We start from the raw sequence: 12,526 nt of genomic DNA on the forward strand, positions 1-12,526 counted from the left end.
ATATAGGTTTAAAAAAAAAGTAAATAAATAGCTTATTTAATCACTTCATGCTGTATCACTTTTTATGCATTATTAAAGTTAGTATTAAAGTTATATTAATACTACGCTAAAAATAATTTGTAATGCATTTTTAAGGATAAAATTATCTCACCAAGGAGCAAACAAACATGTTTAATTTATTAATTCTATTAAAGTGTTACTAAACAGGCATATTAAAATGATGCTCTTCTCATCACTAAATGTACTAAACGTTACAATATTTTTTCAAGTGTTGTGACTGCATGCATGACCATTTAAACGTATTTTAAAATAAAATATATGCAAGAAAACAGTATTTATATAGTAGTTTATTGAACAAGCAGCACACTTACAAACAAGGTATGTAATTCCTTTGACACTGTATAAAATGACTTTAGATAAATGCAAAATACAAAAATGACTTTAGATAAATGCATCTAGTCTACAAAAAGCAAAAATAACAAATGCTCAGAATTGTTAATGACTCATTTACAAACACATTTTATGCACACCAGTAACCTTGGTCTTTGTTGCTATTGATAGAAATGAGAAAATAAACATATGAAAATAGCTCCTTGACGGCACTGGAATTGCATTAACAAAAGTTGTTTTTAAAATACAATTTTGATACCACAATCTCAAAAAGCACTTTTATTCTTATGCTGCACTGGTTAACAAAAGTTAACAACAACAACAAAAAAAAAAGTGTTAGCAAATGCACAAGTCACAAAAAGTAACCCTAATTATTAATCTAATATTTTGCATGTTGATGCTAGTGTTTCAGTTTCAGCAGCTCTTCCAAAAGCATTGAGCTTATTTGTAACAAAGATATATTTCTCTCTAAAAAAAGAGTTTCATTCATTTACCAGTTCTGATTTCTGGATTTGTTAGTCATTGTGCCATCAAAATACAATCAATAAGTGCATTTCTCCTTGCGTGAATTTGTTTCTCCATTAGCTTATTATAGACATATCTGGAAAAAGTTTCATTTTTGGGCTCCTCAATAATCAAAAGTAGCCGAGGTTAAGTAAACGATTGTTACAAAAAAAATGTCTTTAATTTGACTACTACTTGTGTAAATATTTGTGCTTGGTTCACTAGTAGTGAATTAATACAGGTCAAAAAACAGCAGCCTGTTATGGCTTTAAACAAGCATCAAGAATGAGTGTAAGGCCACACTGGGCATGTTTTAGTGTTAGCAAAGGCAGAAATGTCACAAAGTCGTCAAACTATGTCATTAGGCAGACAGTTGTGCAAGAGGCATTTCCTTAATCACACTGTTGATCAGTTGACAAAGTGACGCTAGAACCTGACCTCACTAAACCTCATAATTCTTATCAATTTGTGGGCAAACTGCCAATTCAAAAGATCCTGATAAACTTTAAAGTACTTATTTATTCATGCCTTTTCATGATGTGTGACTCAAAAGTCGCATACATGTCCAAACATTCTCCAAAAATTGGATTTCTCAATAATGGGTGAATCTCACAAAAAAACAAATTACACACATTTCCTCTCAAATTCCCATTACTGTTGTGTGTCCACTTTACTTTTGAGTACTTTTAAATGTAGGTGAGAATTACTCTTTCTTTTGATTCTCACTACTGTAATACAATAATTTTGTACTGTAAAAACAAACCCTGATATGCAGCAGGTATAATAGAATGTGTAGATACTTTCCTATAATGTAAAAAAAAATAATGTTCAAATAATTATGTAATTTTAGATTTTAAAAGAACCGTTCACCCGAAAATGTACTCACCCTCATGCCATCCAAGATGAAGATGAGTTTGTTTCATTATCAAAACAGATTTGGAGAAATTCAGCATTATATCACTTGCTCACCAATGGATCCTCTGCAGTGAATGGGTGCCGTCAGAATGAGAGTCCAAACAGCTGATAAAATCATCACAATATTCGTGTGAATTACTTGTGGATTATTGTGATGTTTTTATCAGCTGTTTGGGCTCTCAATCTGATGGCACCCATTCACTGCAGAGGATCCATTAGTAATGCCAAATTTCTCAAAATCTGTTCTGATGAAGAAACAAACTTATCTACATCTTAGATATCTACACCCTATGGAAGCCCGTTTCTGCCACTGGATAAAACATAAAAAAGGTAATTGCGACTTTTTTTCTCATAATTGCGTGATACAAACTCGCAATTGCGAGTTAAAAAGGTCATAATTGTGAGATATAAGCTCGCAAGTCTGAGAAATAAAGTCAGAATTGCATGATATAAACTCGCAATTGCGAGACAAAGTCGCAATTCTGAGAAATAAAATCAGAACTGCGAGATATAAACTCACAATTCTGACTTTTTTTCTCAGAATTGCGAGTTTATATCTCACAATTCTGATTTTATAACTCGCAATTGTGAGTTTATATTACGCAATTCTGAGATATAAACTCGCAATTGCGAGAAAAAGTCAGAATTGCGATTGAAATCAGAATTATCTCACAATTGTGACTTTATATCTCGCAATTCTGATTTTTATGACTCGCAATTGTGAGTTTATATCTCGCAATTCTGTGAAAAAAGTCAAATTGAAAAAAAAAATCTAAAGAATTGTGAGATAAAAAGTCGCAATAACCTTTTTTACATTTTTTATTCAGTGGCAGAAACATGCTTCCATAACACCCTCATCTTAGAGGGTGAGGAAATTTTTATCAAATTTACATTACAACAGAATTTCGTTTTGGGGGTGAAATGTGAGCTGGATTTGTTCTTGAGAGATTCACACAACTAGGTGTAAATGTGATTTGAAAAGATCACACACAACAGCATGACTCCGGTATTTGCGAGAAATGTTTGAAATGCTGATTCAAAAGTGATCCAAATATTTACTGCCAGTAACTGCTTTTCTAAGTGCAATGTTTCAATGACACCAAAAGTTGCTACAACAATAAAATTTCTTTTGCTTGACCTCAAACAGGCTTACTTAAGAAAAAAAAAAACTGATTCTGACAATACTGGAAGACCTCTGTGTGCAATACTCAAAGAAATAATGATTTTTGCAGAACATCCTGCGTTATCATTACCCCTGAAATGAAGAAATAAATCTTCTAATTCAATTGAGAAAAATGTGCTTCAAATAATCAAGCATTAACATGCCGCAAAAATGTCCTTTCGAATCATGTAAATACTCTGATTCTCAGCAATGGCATATAATCAGCACTGCCGTTTCTGCAAAAGCAAAATGCCAGTTTTCTGAGTTTAGGCCTGTTTTAAGCCTAAGCTCTCAAATGCTTTGACTGAAGCACCTCTGGTTATGCCAAGACAGTCTTGTGGAGTAATACTGTGTGTTAGTGGCTCAAATAAGATCTACCATCCACCGTTAAGGACTTTTTCTACCCTTTCCAAGCTGACGATGCATTCAACTGGACATATCCTTCCTCTGAGCTTGAAGCATCTCGGTCACGCTCACTATATCTTCTTCCGGCACCTGAGACAAAAAAAGATGACAAAAACACAAGGATGATTACGTCCCATCCAAATATGCACTATTTTTCAGAGATGTCACATGCTGTCAGCTGAACAACACACACTGGTATGAAGAGTTTTGTAGGATGGGCATAAACAGAGATGCATCATCTCATACTCACATGGATCAGCTCAGACCGATAACGGTTCATGGATTCACGCAGAGACGGATGCATGCATGGATGTGCAGAGGTATTTATGGAGAGACACAAAGATGCATGCATGGAGCTACTACATATTTACATAGTTTCTCATGAAAAAATCCTTCCAAAACAGTATTTCTAAAAAGTATTTTAACATTTAAAATGTCGACACAAATGTCTTAAACACAATTTTGGCAGCATGACCCTTAGAAAATATATAAATAATACAAATGAATAATATTATGAATATTTAATTAATATAAAAATGTTATTATAATTATTATTATTATTAGCATTATTAGTATTAATATTATAACAAAAACAAACAAAATAAATACATTTACATAAAACAACACAAATTAATAATAAGTCAACAAAATGTAATAATATTTATTATTATTAAAAAAATTATTTAAATAAAAATATATATTTTTAAACAATTTAAATAATAATACAACTATTTTGTAAGTATAAGTATTTGTGACACAACAGACAAAGAGTAGGGGTAGACAAAAGCTAGATAAACAGAAACCGATGAAGGTCATGAGAAAGTAGCACAAGTTGGAATGCCAACAGGTATGAAGCATTCTTCGTGCTTCCTCTTTTACAGTAAGGTCATGTGAAGGCACGATTCTGGAGGTGGGGACTTTACTGGCTTCCACTGAAGGATTACATCATTGCCATGCCCTATATATAGCAATTCTGCATACGGTTTATTCAAGTTTGTGTGGAAAAACTTCCTAAAAACACTGAAGACTGAATCACGTCTCTCTGATTTCGAATGAATCATGAAGGATGCTTCTTTTCTGGGGCATCTTGAGTGTCAGAAAACAAACAAACAAACAAAAAAAACATGCTACTGTAAGGCAGGGGTTCCAAAACTTGTATGCCAGCCGAAAAAATATGCTGATATTTTAATGATTTGAACATTTCCAGCTTTATGGATCTCTGATGTCGGTTAACGGTCACATGACCTACAAATAAGCAGATACAATATCTAATATTTAATCTAATAAGTGTTTAATTTTGTTTGCTTTTATTTTAAAATTAGGTATTGCCAGTGCAGGGTAGTAACTGATTACATGTAACCCAGATTTCACAATCAAATTCCAAAAATGAAGTACTTGTAATTAGATTACATTACTTTTTAAAATGCTTATAATTAATTTACAGTTACTTTTTAATGGATTACATGATTACATATTATGCAAACATTATTTTGACCTAAAATGTTAACGGTCACATGACCTACAAATAAGCAGATACAATATCTAATATTTAATCTAATAAGTGTTTAATTTTGTTTGCTTTTATTTTAAAATTAGGTATTGCTAGTGCAGGGTAGTGACCTAAAAGGTTTAATAAGTGTTTAATTCTGTTTGCTTTTATTTTAAAATTAGGTATTGCTAGTGCAGGGTAGTAACCTAAAAGGTTAATGGTCACATGACCTACAAATAAGCAGATAAAATGTTTTCTTTTAAGTTAATATTTAAATAATTTAACACATTCGTGTATATTCAACTTCTCTAATGTCAGTTAGTCTCGCGTAGCCAGACCTTCAGACTGACGGGTGAAGGTCTGGAATCCATGGCAGCTTTCATTGGCCAAGGCCCGCCCATGAAGCCGTTTGACCGACATGTCAAACAACCAATCACAGTTCATTTCGTTCGTCGTCACGTTTCGGGGCGTGGAAATGTCGCCACAATAACAGTGTGTAAAACTCTCGGACGTATTTTAAAGATTCTATGCCGCGAACTTTAAATATTTCACATACTTTTGAAAATCCAGCGTTTAGTTGATCCTGATAAGCGCTCGTCGTCACAGTTGTAAACACGACGGCTTTCTTCTTTCGTGAGGGTGTTTGGTGTCACGGCATCTTTGTTTCCAGGCAGAACGTTAAAGAACGCGACCACGCACGTCTACCGGAAACATGAAGTCGTTTGACCGACATGTCAAACAACCAATCACAGTTCATTTCGTTCGTCGTCACGTTTCGGGGCGTGGAAATGTCGCCACAATAACAGTGTGTAAAACTCTCGGACGTATTTTAAAGATTCTATGCCGCGAACTTTAAATATTTCACATACTTTTGAAAATCCAGCGTTTAGTTGATCCTGATAAGCGCTCGTCGTCACAGTTGTAAACACGACGGCTTTCTTCTTTCGTGAGGGTGTTTGGTGTCACGGCATCTTTGTTTCCAGGCAGAACGTTAAAGAACGCGACCACGCACGTCTACCGGAAATCCTGTAGAATTCAACCAATCCGACGACGACTTCGAAACTCCTGAAGTGTTTCCACTTTTGTGTGCCGTATGCATCAGACGTTTAGCCAACGGTCCGTGGGCGTGACGTCTGAGGCCGAGACTAAATGTCAGTTAATAATCACAATGACATGCAGGTAAACAAATAAAATATTTCTTTTTTTTTTGCTTTTATTTTAAACGTTTTTTTTTTTTTATGTTAACACGTTTATGATTTACTGAATTCGCTTTTCATCAACTACCCCCTGCAGTTTTTTAACAAATCCCAGACTGACCTTTAATTAACTTCAGAATACATTTTAGGATCTAAATTAGGATAAAATACATTTTATTTCTCTTTCTATTTTTATATCAACATGGTACAAAACATTCCTATTCAAAACTATGTGGTAAATACGTTTGGTCAAAAGTAATCAGAATACATTATCTAAAATGTGTAAACTGATAGATTAGTTTACTAACTACAATTTTTACATCAATAATGGACTACAATTTGTAAGTAATCTACCCAGCACTGTGTATACATAGCCTATATAGGGCTGCACGACTTGGACAAAAAATATTGCGCTTATTTTGTCATATGTTGGGATTGCGATTTGAACTGCGATATACTACTAATCTACAAAAATATTTGACTTTCCATGCACAATGTTGTGATTCACCAATCAGAAGCAAGTATTCCAGAGAGACTTGTAAGACAGCACATTTGAATATTAAATGATAACGATGATCTAATGAGGAGTAAGAACAACTTAACTTACTCAATAGGGAACCAAACTAAAATACTTGCCGGTTTCCAGGAAAAAAGGAAAGGAATAGGAAGCAAGGACAACCAGATGATCTGATTTCACATGACATCATGGAAATAAACAGAGGCGGCAGTGTTGCGAAAATCGTCCAATCAGATCATATTCTGGAATTCTTCTGTTTCCTGGTTACTAGGCAACCATTTGCCCATCTATCCTCATGTTGCTCAGTGTCACACAAATATCACAAATGATTCAAATGTACTAAATATAAATGCAGTAGACTAGACACATAACCTCTACAGACTGAATGTCAGCAGATCATTATCGCAAAATAAACGCACACAGGGTGATCAGGGACTTTTATTACCTTGAACCTGTGTACTCACTGCATTTGATGTGGTTTTTGCAGTACATTATTAATGCCCTGTCAACTACTACACAGAGCTAAAAAGGGGGCAAAATGACTTACCAGAGCATGATCAAAGCTGAAGGTGCTAATGTAATACGCTGATATATCACTGTCTGCAAGAGGCTGAGAGATCTGAGCGACTATCCCACATTCATCTGAAAAAAAAAAAAAAAACAAGACAGAGAGAGTGAGATAACGGCAAATAAGTGGGAGAGATGTGACTTTCTGATTTAATCTGATGTGTTTGTTCACTCATCTATCACTCAGCTGAACAGATTTCACTGTTGTATGGACTAGTGATTGGATAAGACAGAAAAACATTAAAGGAGCTATTTATATATACACAATACATATGCATCCTAACTGCAACAGAAGCTCATAAGTGACTGATTTTGAATGCTATACATAGTCAGCAGCTATGTGACAAACCAAAAAAAATGCTCCAAAATGTACATGGGAGACTCAAGTAAGCCAGGAATTCCCAAACTTTTTTTGTCAGCCGAACCTCTTTGAAGTAAACCATTTACTTGATGTCTCCCTTGAATCTCAAGTTATTATTTCAATAATTTAACAACACATTTGCATGTTCATGGTTCTCTAATGTTGGTTAACGGTCACATGGTAAGCATGTAAACAAATAAAACATTTAATCTTTTTTAGTAAGCGTTTTGTTATTTTCTTTGTGACTCTAAAAATAATAAAAGTACATAAACACACAAAAAAAATTGGTTATTCAATCATTTTATTTAAATGAAATGACCTTTTATTTAATATTAAAAATTATTTTAATTATTAGAATTAAATTATTAGAATAAGGACCAAATTACATTAATATGAATAATACATTAAATATAAGATAATATGAATATTTAAATACATAAAGCACTGAGTAACATTTATTAATTAGGGTTAAGATTAGGGTTTGGTTTATATTTGTAATTGTGCATAATTTACTGTTATTAACATGCAAGTACATGTAATCCTGTAACCTTAAAAGATCACATTTTTTATTGATACCTTGTAATGCTGAACGAATTGTAAGTATATTTATAATTTATTTTTTATATTCCTTTTTTTCTTTCACTGAGCTCGCTGCAATACATTCTGGCATTGCTAAATGATACAGGCTGCATTCAAATGACCAAAAGAAGGTATCTGATGGTGAATGAAGCTCACCGAAACCGAGAGGCTGCCCTCCTATTCTCACCATCCTCCAGAGCTCACCAGAAAGGAGAAGAACTTGATACATTCCATGTCCTGATCAACACTGGCGCCCTCTTTAGGACTGCAGGAGAAAACAAACACAATTGTTACAATTGAACATGCATAGGGAAATAACTGCACACCAAAAAAAACATTTTAATTGCAATTTATAAGAGACACTCTTAATTAGAATTAACAGTTTTACCTCTTATTTTTTCCTACCGAGTAAACAAATTGTATAAAAAAGCGACATAGTTCACCCCATTTTTCCCCTGCAGTGTAATGTGTGATAAACTGTGATCTGGTTCAAGACGCCTCTTAGTGGCAGCGAAATATTAAAACAGTATTGTTCAGCTAAGGGTGTTGCTGAAGAGGAAATACAAAAGTCAAAACAAAACTGAGATGCAGACAGCATCACTGCACGAGTTTGCAGCAACAGCAGCTTTCATACCTGTTAGAGTAAAACAGAACGTCTATGAGGGTGGTGGCGATCGCTGGCAGTGTGTCCGGATCCAAGCTCATTACGCAAAATTGATTTTCTGGAATCAGCACTGGATGAACTCTTGCATGTGGAACTGCACACACACACACACACACACACTCGCTTTAAAATGGGAAAAACAATACTATTACTTGGACTACTACTACTTGTTTCGTGCATGAGCTGGTATTGAATTTAATAGTGTCTCGATGCAAAACACTGGGAAAATAATCCATTATAACACACTACAAAGTGTTAATACAATCAGATAGCCTAGTAGTGTATTCATGTTATAATGGACTATTCTTAAAAAAAAAAAAAATTCATTATTTCGCATATTATGTATGACCTTTTCAAAAAGCCATTACATTAGTTGTGGGTCAGTATTTATTTTTTTTTTTTTAAGAATTAACACTTATTTAGCAAGGATACATTAAACTGATCAAAAGTGACATCTTATATTGTTGCAAAAAAATTCTGTTTCAAATAAATGCTGTTCATCTATGAACCTTCTATTCATTAAAGAATCCTGGAAAAAAATATCATGGCTTTCAACACTGATAATAATAATAATAAGTCAGATTTGATCACAGAAATAAATACATTTCAAAATATATTCATATAGAAAACGGCTATTTGAAATTGCAATAATACAACACAACATTGCTCTGTTTACTGTATTTTTATTAAATATATGCAGCCTTGGAGAGACTTCATACCGACCCCAAACATTTTTTGGTAGTGTATAGGCCTATGCCTTTCTTACACTGCGGTCTCACCCTCTCTGCCGTTTCGCTGAAGGCCATTGCAGGCGTCCTGACTGTGGACAGGCACTGACTCTCCTCCCTCCTCTCTGAAAATATTAAACTCCTCCAACAGAGTCTCCACCACCACCGACAGGTCCTTCTCTCGCACCTACAACACAAACATCCCATTTAGTATGTTAATAACATACAGTTTTATACAAATCACCTAACGGCACTCCATGAGGTGGTCATGTTTGTTCTGTACTTTACTTTTATTTGGTTACTGCATTTTTTATTTTTGTTAGCAGCACTTGTTGCCAAACAACAACACCACAAATGCAAATATATTAATCAAGCAGTTATGAATGTTTTTTGTTGTTGTTGTAGCACCCCGTGTGGGTGACTATTTGGTGTGGATTCCTTGCACAAAATTTTTGTAAAGTTCGGACTTTGCATTCAAGAAATATTATTCAATTAGTCAGTATTAGGCCACAGTTTCATTGCACACTTTAACCGGTTTAATTTTAAGTTATTTAATCAGATATTTTTACAAACAAAACTTCATGCAAATTGGACAAGCAGCCTAGAAAGACAAAATAAATAAATAAATAAAAGTACGTTTTTAAACAAGGATAAAATATAGATTCTGTCCCACACAGCTCTATAGGTATTAGCAAAACTGTAAATTAGCTTATTACAAAAGCATCACTGCCCTTGAAAATATAATGCACAAAGGCCAATCAACATTACACAACTTTCATTACACATCTACCAACTTATTAAAACAAAAGGGTCATGAAAATGTAAAACATTTACAACAGGCAGTTGTGTTTGATTTTAGCGCATGTTCATGCTGCTGTTTCCTTAATACTTTATTTATTAACACTGTTCTGTGTTTCTAGGTTCAGCCAAATGTCCGCCAGCTCCACATCTGTTTGTTGCTTTCTTTGCTTAATTAAACACAAAACTAGTTTTAACGAAAAAAAAAATTAATAAAAATAACATAATATTAAGAAAATAATACTGCTGCATTTATGTCATATCAGAATTACCATAAATATCAATTTCTCACAAAAAAAAAACCTGTTCATGTTTTCAACAAACTCATACATTTTATGAAAGCTCCAACTTCTCCCGCTTGACTATCATTATTCAGGATCTAATTACATCAAATATTATGGTTATTCATTACAGTGTTATTTTAGTATCAATGATATACTATCAAACTTTTCAATTAGATTTTTAATATTTTCCGTTTTCAGTTTTAGTTAAAGTTTAATAATTTTTTTGTTACATGATTTTGTCATTTTATTGTTTTTTGCATTATACTGCAGCTAACATTTATTTTAAGTCGTGGCATTTTTTCTTAGCTTTAGTTATCTATAGCAGCCCTAATTCACTGACACAATACTTCCAGCATTCAGGGTTGCCAGGTTTTCACAACAAAATCCGCCCAATTGCTACTCAAAACTAGCCCAAATCTAGCCCAATCGCATTTCGAGGGGGTCCCCCGGTAAAAATAACCTTCCAGGGGCTTAAATACACGTTCCTGGGGTCGCTTCAACCCCCGGCAACAGTGTTAAAGTAGCCCAATTCTGCGAGAAAACCGCCAGCATTCGCCGCAGTTTACACACATCCAAGTATTTCTAGAAATGTTGCTGAAGAAATGTAGCTTAAATTAGATATGTGTGAGTGTCAGTGATCACAGAAACACAGCAGACTCGCTTACCAGAATAAAGTCGGTTTGATAGGTGGAGAGCATGAAGACGGACACATGTTGCTCGGCCAATGGAGCGATAACAGATTTGGCGATCTTGGTGACGCCCACGGCTTGTGAGCTGCTGGAGGCGTTGCCATTGGAGACGACATTGAGCGGGAACCAAGTGGAGCCCTCCACCTGTAAGTGTTCAGACGGCTTGAGCTCTGGAGGAAGAGAATGTGATAGAGGACATACAGGAGACTGTATCAATATAATGTACCAGTTTTAAAACGGTTTCCTGTGTTCATTTCCTTAACATTTTAAAACATATTTGTAGAAAAAAACAAAAACATTTTTAGTAGAGAACGTCAACTGAGAAACTCATCCTGCACTGTTTGTTCTACAGACTTGAACTGCTTGTTGAGGAGAGGTGACCGTGAGCTATTGCTTTTCTAAGTGATCAAACTTGTGGTTTTTACCTGGTAGTTCATAATACCTTGCACTGAAAGAGGAGCTACCATTCAGTTTGAGTAAAAAAAGGATGTATTATTTTATCAAAACTGACAGTAGAGACATTTGTGACCCTGGACCACAAAACCAGTCATAAGGGTCAATTTTTAGAAATATGAATAAATAAGCTTTCCATTGATGTATGGTTTGTTAGGATTAGACAATATTTGGCTGAGATACAGCTATTGGAAAATCTGGAATCTGAAGGCGCAAAAAAATCTAAATATTGAGAAAATCGCCTTTAAAGGGGTCATATGATGTTGCTAAAAAGAACATTATTTTGTGTATTTGGTGTAATGAAATGTGTTTATGCGGTTTAAGGTTAAAAAAACATTCTTTTCCACATATTGTACATTATAATGCGTCGATTTTTACACAGCTCATCGTTCTGAAAAGCAAGGTGTGCTCTGATTGGCCAGCTATCTAGTGCGTTGTGATTGGCCGAATACTCTTACCATACGTCCCTTACCATATTGTGATGCCGTGTCCTGGCCGGAGCGATGAGACAAAAACATTAAAACCCATTATAAATGAGAAATTTGTTGCATCCAGTGGGTACATAATTACGGCTTATAATGACTTATACTGTCTTTTTACGCGTTGCGTTGCATCGTGCCGTGTAAACAAAACCATGTCTACATTTGTAACCGGAGACATGACAAACAACAAGCGCTACTCTATACTGCTCAAAACTCGCGTTTTCCGAATGAAGGTCTTAGCAATGCATATTACTAATCAAAAATAATGTTTTAATATATTTACAGTAGGAAATTTACAAAATATCTTCATGGAACATGATCTTTACTTAATATCCTAATGATT

General features: G+C 34.4%; 1 protein-coding gene across 1 annotated transcript in view; it reads right to left on the minus strand.

Moving 5' to 3' along the window:
* Positions 1-2,609: 2,609 nt before the first annotated feature.
* Positions 2,610-12,526, minus strand: part of LOC107704487 (GATS-like protein 3) — a 21,142-nt gene continuing 11,225 nt past the window's right edge. The window contains 7 exon segments of the mRNA XM_016507420.1: positions 2,610-3,466; positions 7,126-7,220; positions 8,242-8,295; positions 8,298-8,350; positions 8,720-8,843; positions 9,529-9,664; positions 11,225-11,418. Of these exon segments, the coding sequence (XP_016362906.1) occupies positions 3,398-3,466; positions 7,126-7,220; positions 8,242-8,295; positions 8,298-8,350; positions 8,720-8,843; positions 9,529-9,664; positions 11,225-11,418 (725 nt within the window). The 3' untranslated portion in view covers positions 2,610-3,397.

This window comes from Sinocyclocheilus anshuiensis, unplaced genomic scaffold (assembly GCF_001515605.1).
Source record: "Sinocyclocheilus anshuiensis isolate Anshui unplaced genomic scaffold, SAMN03320099.WGS_v1.1 scaffold117, whole genome shotgun sequence".
Taxonomy (NCBI): Eukaryota; Metazoa; Chordata; class Actinopteri; order Cypriniformes; family Cyprinidae; genus Sinocyclocheilus; species Sinocyclocheilus anshuiensis.